This window comes from Castor canadensis, chromosome 3, assembly GCF_047511655.1.
Source record: "Castor canadensis chromosome 3, mCasCan1.hap1v2, whole genome shotgun sequence".
In the NCBI taxonomy this organism is placed as follows: Eukaryota; Metazoa; Chordata; class Mammalia; order Rodentia; family Castoridae; genus Castor; species Castor canadensis.
The window spans coordinates 98874784-98887270 of NC_133388.1; the positions used below are offsets into that span (position 1 = coordinate 98874784).

At 37.6% G+C, this 12487-nt stretch overlaps 2 protein-coding genes across 2 annotated transcripts in view; both read left to right on the forward strand.

The window, feature by feature from the left end:
• The window catches only part of LOC109678055 (putative monooxygenase p33MONOX), a 111594-nt gene that overhangs the window by 61082 nt on the left and 38025 nt on the right, over positions 1 to 12487 (forward strand). The window lies entirely within an intron of this gene.
• Positions 4475 to 5814, forward strand: LOC109678053 (guanine nucleotide-binding protein subunit beta-like protein 1). The gene is given in 2 exon segments (XM_020153766.2): positions 4475 to 5279; positions 5517 to 5814. Coding segments are annotated over 2 exon segments (1011 nt in total). The 5' UTR covers positions 4475 to 4551; the 3' UTR covers positions 5800 to 5814.

Below are 12487 nucleotides of genomic sequence, written 5' to 3' on the forward strand. Positions count from 1 at the left end.
GAAACACATTTTTTGAAAATATATGAACATAGCTTTGTTATACTTGGAATATAAGAAAAGATCTTTGGGATCCCAAAAGAGAGAACCAAAAATGGATGTGACTGGAATCACATTTAAAAAATGGATGAAAATATTCCCAAGTAGGCAAGTTATTGGCCAAAAAATTGAAGAAGCTGAGCACACTACAAACAGGAAAAACCAAAAGAAACATATTCCAAAACACATCAAAATCCAGCTTCTGAACAATAAAAGCAAAATCCTTGAAAAGAGCGAGAAAAACAAGATAGCTTACCTTTAGAGGAAATAATTCAAATGATGGTGAGTTTCTCATTAAAAAACTACAGAGGCCAGAAACAAGCAGCGCTGCATGATTTAAGTTCTGATCAAAAAGAAATGTCAATGCAGAATTTGTACCTAGTGAAGACACCTTCAGGAATGATGGAGAAATCAAGAGACTTGAAAAACTAAGAAAATTTGTCATTGAAGATTCACTCTATGAGAATGGCTAAAAGAATTTTCCCAAAGAAAAATTTAAATTAAAAGAAAAATCACAAAATATTGAGAAGGTGGAATGAATGATGGGAAGAAGAAAGATTTACTATTTACTCATTATAAATACAACAGACTTTTGGTTTTGTTTGAGTTTTCTTAAGAAAGAAATTAGATAACACTTCATACTTATTAGAATAGCTACAATTACAAGTGGTGACAATGCAAAATGTTCATGAGAATGTAGAGACAATGAATTGGTTTTTTAGCAATCCAAAAATAGTTTGCCAGTTTCTTAAAAAAAAAAGAAAACATAGGTACATAAAGAAACACAGGTCATTAGACTCAGTATTCACTCTCCAGGGTATTTATCACAAGGAAATGAACAGGTTTGTTCACAAAAAAACTTGTACATGATTGTTCATAAGTTTCTTTACTTATAATTACCCCAAACTGGAAATAACTATAATGGCATATATTTTTAGATTATGGCACATACATACAACTAAATACCAAATAGCTATAACAAGAAAAAAATTAAGTCAGTTAGTACCAAGTGTTGAGAGTAGATGGAAACATTGATGCTTCATAAACTCTTGGTGGTGTCAAAAAGACAGCAGAACATTATTTTCTATAGACCAAAAGTAGATTTCCTCCTCTCCTCTCCCAAATTTATATGTTGAAGCCCTTTTCCCCAATGTGATTCATATTTGGGTTGGACATTTTGGAGGTGACTCTATTTAGAGAAATTCATGAGTGTAGAGTCATGGTGATGGAATTAGTGGTTTTATAAGAAGAGGAAGACACAAAGAGCCCTTTCTCCCATGTGAGGATACAAGAAAGCAGTCATCTGCAACCCTGACTCCACTTATGCCAGCACCCTGAATTTGGCCTTCTAAAATTTCAGAAATGTGAGAAATAAATGTTTGTAATTTAAACCATATTGTCTGTGGTGTTTATTATGACAGCATGAGCTAGCTTAGATATTAGTTAAATTGTAAAGACATATTTTAATCAGAAATATGTTATTGCAATAAGGAAGAAAGAACACCCAACATGAACTGAATGGGAACAAATGGCTTTGATTTGCACAGAGGTGACTGGGAGTGTTAAAGGAAAAAAAGGAGGCAGTAAGGAGAGAAGACAGCAGGAACCAGAGTAAAGTCAGACAAATGAAAAGCTATAAAAGCAGGAGGGGTATGTTCCATGTGGAAGCCATGTGGGTTTGCCTATTGCTTCTTCCCAATACTAGTTCCTGACCTGCCAGAGACACTGGTAGATGGGCTGACCTTCAGGAGTTTGCTGGAACAAGCAGTAATGCTTTTGGCAGCTCTTAATGTACTCAGGCAGACACTTAAAGGAGGTTATAGGAATCCTAGTAATGTGCTTTGTGATGTAGAAATGTTAGTGCTTGTTCAATCCTTATAAAGCATGGCTGAAGCTGAATTTAGAAAGGTACTCAGAATGTCAATGAGAGCAAACTGTGCAGTGACAGATCAAAAGTTAGGGATAGGTTTACCTTGTGACCCAGCACATCCATCTTCAGGCATGTACCTCTATCTGTATCTGTGTCTGCACCTGTATCTGTGTCTATATTCATATCTAGCAAGCAATTGATCAGTAAGATAATAGATGATAGATAGGTAGATAGACAGACAGACAGATAGATAGATAGATAGACAGACATCCAGGTGAAATGAAAATATAGTTTCTTACAAAAACTTGTATGTGAATGTTTCTGGTAACGTTATTAAAATAGCCAAAATATGCAAACACCACAAATATCCATCAATTGATTAATAGATAAAGAAAACATGATTAATACATACAATGGAGCATTTGGCTATAAAAAGGAAATAACATAGTGGAGATTTAGAAAATATTAACTTTCTTTAAAAGATAAGCAGAATAGTAACAATGGACTGTGTGGTATGTTTTGTAACAAATGCAGAAATAAAATAATGAGCAACAACAAAAATAATATTAGTGAGAAACAATGATAGAAAGGCCAAAATGAGAGAAATGAAAGCACACTGTGATTAAGTTTTCATATTATATGTGAAGTGGTAGTATCACTTAAAGGATCATGGTAATAAGGTAAATGTATATTTCATAAGTACTAAACAACATTTAAAATAAAGTAATAAAGTGTGATAGTCAATAATTCAAGTGAAATAAATAAAAAAGAAAATAATAAAAATGAAATCATGAGACCTATTCATTTAATTCAGAAGATAGTAGATAGAGTAACATTGAAGACAGGAGAAAAAAAGGAATGAAGTGAAAAGAAATAGCAAGATCATCAGAATAATAGTATTACATTTAAATTGTCTAAATATCTCATGTAAAAGAGAAAAGCAATAAGTTTGGATAAAATGCTAAGCTGCCACTATGTGCTGCCTACAAAGGAATCATTTTAGATACAAAGACAAAGAAAGATTCAAAGTACAAGGAAAAAAACATATATCACCCTCATCAGAAAAATGTTCCAGTTACTGTGTTAGTATCAGAGAAGTAAGTTTCAGAGAGACAAAAAAAATCACCAGCCCTAAAGAGGACATCTTAAAATCTTACAAGTATAAATTAATCAATGGGAGGAACAAACAAAGTTAAAATTTAAAAAGAAGTTAATATCACAAAGTTAAAGAAACAGAGTATTGGAATACCTGCTGTATAATTCTAACTGGATAGAATTCAAGAAAATGTGAGTTGTCAATATTGATCAGTGACTGCCTAGGGATGAGATGTGGGAAGGAGAGATGAGAGTTAATAAGAGACAAAAGGAATTGTGGCCTTGGTAATGGCTTCACCATTGTATACACATGTCCAAACTTACCAAAATGTATACTTCAAAAGTATGAAATTTATTGTATGGCCATTATATCACAACAAAACTATTAAAAATATATTTCATAGGAAGATGATTCTATCATCCATGACAATAGAAGTAAATTATCATTTCCTCACTTGTTTCATGCAGGTAAGGAGTAGGAATGTGGCTTGATTATTTTTTTCACGTGGGAACCATATCTAGCCACCTCAATCTGTCTTCTTGCTGGATTCTCCTAATTCTTTCCATCACTCTCCAGTCAAGCTGTTTGGCAGAGAGGCCTATCTTATGGAGATCTGTGTCAGTTTCCTAGTCTGTAAGAAGGAGATAAAAATTCAAGAATGTTTGTTGTCATTTGTTTTCAGGATTAGAAGGCGAGGTGACAGCTAATATATGTACAATGTTTGGACAATGTTTTACAGAGAGGTGCCAAAAATTTATCTCTTGTATTTTCTTCTTTACCCATTGACTCATCTCCCCACTCAGGTTACAGAGTCACCTTCTGGTTCTAATCCCTGTAGCTTGAGGTCTCCTAGCCTCAGTCTTGGCTCCATCTGTGCTCTGCCATCTGTGTCCTCACTGGTCATAGAACTCACCCAGGGCTAAAAATTCCTCCATTATATAAAGTTTAGAGCCCTGAATTAAATTCAAGCAAAGTTTTTCTTTTCTTTTCTTTTTTTTTTTTTTTCATGCTGTGGGGATTAAACCCCTTACATGTGCTATGAAAGTGCTTTACTGCTGAATCACACCTCCAGCCTCCAGCAAAAAAATGTCACTAACAATGGACAGGAAGCCCTAGAGGCAGTATAGGGCTCTACACAGGGAACCCAGGGCCAGAGTGGCCAGGTATCACCATGTCTGTCCAGGTGGAGATTTTGGTGGTGCCAGTAAGGTGCACAAGCTGATTGATATACAGGATGGGGGACAGGGAGGACTCCCAGATGCCTAGTGGGATCATCCACTAGAGAGATTAGCAGTGGGGGAAAGAAAGAAAGCTCCACACTCCCTGTGGAGCCCCTACAGCCTATGCAGGGAGCTGGCTCCTCTATAGCCATAGGGCCATTTAACACTTTTGGGGATCAGAGAGTCTCCCCACAGAACAGAAGGCCAGGGGCACTCAGCAGAGAAGCATCCCAAACACTTCTGCCTAGCCTGCCTTCCTGGAGGAAGACCAACTGCTCTGTCACTCACATGTCCTTCCTTGGTCCTCAGGTGACTGCAGCTTGCCCAGCATGGCAGATCCCCTTCTACCCCCACCACCAGACCCCCAGTTTGTCCTCCGAGGCATGCAGTCAGCAGTGAACGCAGTGCATTTGAGCAGACGATCCCAGGCTCAGGAGTGCCCACTCCTCTTCTCAGGGTCTCAGAGTAGCTTGGTACAGATCTGGAGCCTGCAGACTCGGAAAGCAGTCACCATGCTGGATGGCCATGGGGGTCAGAGTGTGACCTGGCTGCAGTTTCTGCCCCAGGGCTCCCAGCTCCTCAGTCAGGGCCGGGACCAGCGACTGTGTCTGTGGGACCTGACAGAGGGCACGAACACTGTTGTGGACTCCGTGCACCTAGAGAGTGTGGGCTTCTGCAGGAGCTCTGTCCTGGCTTATGGGCAACTGCACTGGACACTTGCTATGCCAGGGAAGGGCACTGATGAGGTTCAGATTCTGGAGATGCCATCCAAGACGTCAGTGTGCACCCTGAAGCCCGACGCAGACGCCAAGCCAGGCATGCCCATGTGCCTGGGGCTGTGGCAGGCCAACTCCAGTCCCCGCCCCCTCCTTCTAGCTGGGTATGAGGATGGATCAGTGGCCCCGTGGTACATCTTGGAACAGAAGGTGTGCAGCCGTGTCACCTGCCACGAGGAACCCATCATGGCCCTTGACTTCGACTCCCAGAAGGTCAGGGGCATCTCGGGCTCTGCGGGGAAGGCACTGGCTGTCTGAAGCCTGGATGGGCAGCAGTCCCTGTAGGCGAGGCTGGGAGCACAGATGTGGATGAGGTTCCCCACAGAAGAGCGTGGGTAATCAGAACCAGATGGCGGCTGTTCCTCGCATTCCTGGCACCTGAGGTCATGTGCTCTCAGAGCCACTGGTGGCCAGAGATCCTTCCTGGAGGGTCCTGGCCCAGACCAGGGCTCAGCCAGGGACCACAGCAGAGACCAGCAGGCTACCTGCTTAGGACAGTGCTTGGGCATAGCTCAGAGACAGTCAGTGTGCAGCACTCATGAACTCACCAATCCTGGGATTGCTGATGTCACAATCCAGCCAGACCAAAAGATCCTAGCCACTGCAGACTGGGACCAGCGCATCCGGGTATTTCAATGGTGGACAATGAAGCCTCTGGCTGTGCTGGCCTTTGCCACCGATGGCTTGTTGGCCGCAGGGTCCAAGGACCAGCACATCAGTGTGTGGTCTCTCTACCCACGCCACAGCCACTCCCTTCTTGGGAGACAGAAGACAGGAGATGGGCATTTCATTACAGCCTGACCCAGTCATGGGAAAACTGACCCTCCAAGGACCCTGAGGACAGTAAGATGGGCCTAAGGATCGTGGAGTCCTCACTTTCTTCATAAAGTTTATTACTCAGTTTTATGAACTGCGTTATCCATAAGACAGTGACTTTGGTAACCAGCCAGATACCTGGCACCTGTGGCCTGGAGAGAGGCATAGCTTGGGTCTAGCACTGTTGCCAACCTCTGGGTATTTTAAAATAAATTTCCATTCCAAACCTGCAAAATAAAATAAAATAAAGGTTTTGTTGTAGGAGGAGAGTTGGATAAATGATTTCAACCAGGTACACATGGCAGGCTTAAAGAAGGAAGTGAGTTTGAAGTTGGCTTTGATAAATGCAAAGCCATTAATAGCAGCAGTATGCATAAAAGATTTTCATAAAATTGCTCCAAAATGGCTACTGTGAAAATCAATGCAATATGATTAGAGCACTTTGTTCACAGGGACAGGGAGGGCAGTAAAAGCAACAGAGTCCTCGCATTAAGGTTACTCACATTATAGATATCCTTGAGTGAACATTAAGAAGGTAAGACTAATTACAGGTTCTGTAGCAGAGCAATGAGATGTAAGGTAAACTCTAGAGAATGTAGAAAAGTGATTGTTTGAGAGTTAATCTAAGGTGAAACATCCTTTATCACTCAGATTAATAGTGCAAATGAGAGATTCAAACAAGAACTAGTACAATGGCACTGAGTGGCAGAGGAAGGAGAGGTCTTGAAACTAAGAAGAAGGGTCTAGTGCCACCCCTGCCTCATTTGGGCACCCCTGCCTCACTTTATAGTTTCTGTAGAGGTCTCCAAATGAAATCTTCATATGTAAAGGGGGAGTAATAAATGTGAATGAGATCAACGTGTTAATTGAAGAACTTATGAAGTCATTAGGTGCTAATGACCAAGTAGATGGTTATGAAAGGTATATTTAAATGCTTGTTATTACCATATGCTATAATTAGGGCTCTAGAGTGACTATCTTTAAGGGATGTGTGGATTCCATAAAACCCAAGAAAAAATCATTCTTGTGCAGACTGGTTGAAAAACAACTGAGATGCAGACAAGAAAGTTGAGAAAGTATAGGTGAAAATATCCCCCTTATTAATGATAAAGTTGTTAATAAGTATGCTTATCTGATCATAGACAGTATGCACAAGAAAGGGTCCATCCTGAAAACATGAAACATGTAAGAACAGTTTTTTTTTTTTTCTTTCCGTTTTTTGTTTTTATCTTTTTCTCTGTGGTCAGAGGGACCCCCAAACAAATGCCATGGGAGTGGGCCATGTGTACTGACAACTTTCCCCTACTCCCTATCACAACAATTCACTGGCACCTGGGAGAAAGGAATGAGTGGGAATAAAGGCCACAGTTTTCTAATGCTTATAGGTGGAGAGAAACATGCCATTGAGGCACAGCTGTGCCGCCTAGGAGAGTCAGGATGTACACAAAACAAAGGTAGTGCAATATTGTGATGGCAACTGACTGATGGTTGTAGTTCACTTTGTCCTCCATGTTGCCCAAATATGACCGAAAATGGTGTGGAGACTTAGTGGTAGAGCAGTTGCCTGGCATGAACAGAGACCTAGGTTAGATCCCTAGCACCAGGGTAGAAAAAAAAAAAGCTAATTCTGTTATGGTACATAATACAGCAGACATGGAGGGAACCAATATAGGTGTGAAGCAAGTAGGTTATGGTGTGGAGGATGGAGGTAATAATAAGTCATTTCCCCCAAGGATCCATTTATTCAGGGTTGGTATTAGTCACCAAGATCTGAAAACTGTAGGCACCCATTGCTACTGTGTTTTCATCACTTCTGGCCTTCTCAGTGAGTGGAAAGAGAGCAAGAAATTATATGTGTCCATAATAACGTTGAATTCACACATATGTATGATTTTCTACCTATCATATCATCTATTTACTATCATCTATGTATTCATCCACCCTGTTGTGTATATATTTAGCTAAATATGAATTCATAATGATTCTAATTCAGAGTACATACTAGCTTTCTTCCCTGATAATGTCTCATTCCAAAAGTAAAAAATATGTATTCCATGTACTTAGTTGTACAGTCCCAGTAAGTATGTACAGTGAGTTGAGGTTCCTAACCTATAACCCCCAGGACAATGCTTTACTAAAAACAATACAGTACATATCAATAGCTTTTACACCTTTCCTTCTATAGATTCCACTCATTTGTAAAGTCACTTATGTAACTTTTTTCTCCACATCCTTCAGTGAGTTTATGTTGTAGATTTTCAGTATAGATAGAATCTATAATAGTTCTCATTTCATAGCCCTTCTTCTTAGTTAATATATTTTAAAACTGTTAATAAGATTCACCCCTTTTGTTGTAAAGTTATATGGATTTTTATAAATGCAGAGGATTATGTACCCCTTGCTACAATATTTACAAAGAATAGTTTCCCCAACTTAAAATACTACACATGTGTCTTCTATTTAACTCTATCCCCTCCTCAAACCTCTGGAAACAACTAATGTGTTTTATACATTTTTTTTTTCATCTCAACAGTTTTTGTTTTTCTAGAATGTCATATAAATAGGATAGTACAGTACCTTGTGTTTGCAAACTGGCCTTTGTAGTTAGTGATGTGTTTTTAAAATTCATTCAGTTCACTTCTTGGATATTTAATTCCCTAATATGACTGCATAGAATGTCAGTGTACAGAAGAGGCACAGTTTATCCAATCATTTTTTTGAAGAATATTTTGTTTTCTTAGAATTCGGGTAAAATTATGAAAAAGTTAAATACAGAAAAATTGTCAGTAAACCTATTACAGATATTTGGGTGCAGAAGTTTGTGTTTTTATAAAATTTTAAAATCAGTTGAATAAATAACTCAGAATTCAAAGAATGAATCACATTCTGAGACTATTCTTAGCTTAATAAGAAACTGACAAAATGTTTTACAAAGTGTTTCTCACCACAAATAACTGAGAGTTTTCAACATTGTGGAGAGTTGCCAGCAATTCTATTGTCAGTCTTCTGCATTTTAACTATTCTAAGGAGGTGTACAACAATATATCATTGTTGATTCAATTAGAATTTTCCTCATGATGAATGACATTGGGAATCTTTCCATATGCCTTCTTGTCATTTATATATCTTTTTTTGATTAGTTATCTTCTCAAATTTTGTCCCCATTGATTTCTTTAAGAATTCTTTGTATGGTTTGGAGATAAATTCTTTATCAAATTCTTTACTGAATGTGTGATTTGCAAACATGGTCTGTGGCATATGTCTTCATTCTTTTTAGCAGAAGCAGTATACAGCTTATTAAACTTTCTCCAATCATAGATATAGATGCTAGGATGGGAGATAAGCCCATAGCTTCAAAATATACAAGTTGATGATATTCTTATAGTTTGATCCTGGTATTAACCCTGGCTTTGATTTCAACATCAGGCTTCAAGGTATTTAAAACTACTATCCGTTCCCTCTCTTTGTCTGAGGATAAATGATCTAGCTTGATTATTTCTAAAATAAATATGGAAGAAAATTTTATTTTAGTCATCATCCCAAGAACTGTTAACATTTTTTATTGAGAAAAATTGTGCATGTATATTTTCTTAAAAGTCACAGCCACAAATAGAAAGATAATGAAATAAAGTTATATTATTACATTTGCAGTCATTACAAAGAATTTAAAACCTCTTCATCAAAACTTTAAGAATTGTTTTCAAAAGATAGACTGTAATCTAAAGAGAAAGGAGAGAACACCTAGGTTCTTCTGTGGACTCTTTGGATCTAGGAACCCAATTAATATAAGAGTGACACAATGGAAATTTTTCTTGAATTTAAATGCTCCTTGGGTTCTTTTAAGAGAGTGAAGTCTGAAGAAATGACGGTTTATACTTTCAAGACAGAGCAACAGACCTGTGAAGGAATGAGAAGATAAGTGATATCTAGAGTAGATTCATAAATCCTAGGTATATTACCAAGAAATTTTGGGGGGAGATAGGGTATGTAGAAGGTTAGTGGAAGATCAGGGTTATGTCAAAGTTCATTTACTCCAGTTTACTGCAACCCCAATGTCCAGTCTGTTATAATCAAGATTATTTTCTGGCCTTTGTATGAAGGATGATTCCTCCTGTAGCTGTGGTGATGGTCAGGCACCATTGCACTTGCCTTTTTTCTGTTGAGATGGGGTCTCACAAATTTTTTTATTCCCAGACTGGCAATGGTTTTGACATCAGGTTCTCAACCAGCTTGGATTACAAATGTGAGACACTGCTCCTGGCTGCCTCAAATTCTTGACAAAGCCACATAGCATCTTTTTAACAGCATTTGCATGCTGCATCTTTTCCATACCTCTGTTGTCTATATCCTCTATGTTTTGTTGCTTATAAAAAAAAACTAAAATTATGTCTTTTTCTTTAATATTGACTCTTATAGCCTTTCTATTTTGAGTAATTAATTCACATAAATTTAACATAATTATTAATATTGATAGGTTTTATTGTATCTCTTTTTTCTCCCTTCTTTACAGAATCCTTTAGGGCTAATAAAAGTCTTTGTATTATTTTTTGTTTTACCTTTTCATTAAAATTACCATTTATATTGCACCTTCCTGAGAAATTCATATAGAAAATTGATTCATTAGAATTTTCATTAAATTGGTGATTTAACAATTTCCCAAATATATTGAGAAACCTTCAAAGTTTACCTCAGTATATTGATCTACCACATTTTCACTGTTATTGTAATATTTTGTTAGTTTTATGATCAAAATTATTTTATCCTTATTCATACACTTCTTCCTTGCATATAATAGTCCTAAATGCAGTGGTTTCATCTAGGAATACAGAGTTTCATCTAGGAATTAGCCCTTGCTGAAATTGTTGGAGAATATAGTGAAGAGGAAGTCTGCAAAGAGTCTTTTTGAAGGACAAGAAGAGTTATCAATAAGATGATCTGAGAAGTCCAACTGCTAATGTGAGACCTCCAAGTGGTTATTGGTGGAGGGATAATTGAGAAGCTGCTGCCTCTATGATTTTAGAAGCTGGTCTCTGACAATCAGCTTGGGACACAGTTGATCACTGAGACCACTGCAGAGAAGGGAGAGCACAAGCCAGGACCTACTCAGAACATCAGCAGCAGCCAAGTTTCTCATGGAGTCATCACAGTCTTCCAAGAGTAATTGCTTTTGTTTGATTTCTGCCCCCAAATCAGGTATAGCTTCCTCTTTTCTAACCACGACTTGTAATTGTACACTAAGAGATTCTAGGAAATGTAAATTCCAGCTCAAATTAGTTAAAAATAGAACAATGCAACAAGGCTCAACCTTTGTTTACATAGCATGTGTGTACTTATTTCAAAAATTGTTAACTTTCAAGTGATGATAATGCCAAATTTGTACTCACAGACATTATGGTAAAGCTATTACTCATGCAGTCAAAAACAGTTGTCCTCCCCCTTAAATGTCCCTTAAAGAGACTGTGTAAAATCTTTTGATTCTGTCTGGGGTGATGTTCATTTCTTCAGCTTATTCATATTCTATAACAAATGCACTGAAGCATGAGATTAAACATTTTAACAAATCTTATGTTGAAAACAGATCAATTAAAGAGGGAAAGTTAGAAAGAAAATTGTTTATGAATAAATATATTACTACCAAATAATGTGCAAACATTCATAAGTACTATAGCTCTCATTTCTATAACTACTCTTGTGGTTGTAGCTAGCATTTATAAATTCCTTCTTCCTGTGTGTCCCCTTCGTACCCAAGAATCACATCAGCTGATCCATTATTCCTTGCCTGAGTGTGACCACAGTCTTCATCAGTTGAGGATTTATGCATTAGAATTTCTGACTAACACTTAAAATTTACCTTCACTTTTATCAAAGAATGAGAGAATGAATAAAGATTTCCTAAATTCTAGACAAACACCATCCTAATCCAATTTTGTATTAAGAATGCAATTTCACCCTAACATTAAGTAATAGTCACTCTGATTAATGTACTAATAATCTTTGTCAGTGTTCAGTGGCCTCAGGAGCCCAATCTGACTAGAATTCACTGTGAGTTTGTAATTTACTGAGACTGTTGTGTGTTTTCTGGTTGAAACATTTAATCATGGGGAACAAAGACTTCTAAATCTTCAAGGTCCAAAGTTATATAGATGACATGTGACTTTTTTTTACTAGCAAATCATTAGTGTGATAATAAAAGGAACCACTTTCAATTCCACACCTTTAACCCAGACCCATAAATCCAGACTAGGAAAGAATGACCTCCATATCCATGATGCTGACACATTCTCATGAAGTGCTGGTTTCCAATTAGTGTTGTTACTAAGGCCTAAAGTAATAATTGAACCCTTTGATAAATAAGGAAATTTGATAAAGCATGAATTTAGTTGATAACTTATAAATACTGGCTTATTAATTATAAGAAATGTAGCATATTTATGTAAAATGTTGATAGTGAGAGAAGTTAAGTACAGGGATTCTATCTTTGGACTATTTCCATAATCTAAAGTTAATCTATAAACCGATAAATTATTTTCAAAGCTCACATAAAATGAAGAAACAAAAGCTACCCCGGGATTTTCTTGTACTGACTGTGTCAATGTGACAAAGAACTTGAGAAGCCTGTGAATTAGTAGTACTCCTGTTGCAGCTTCATTTGCTGTAAATTCAATCCCATGTT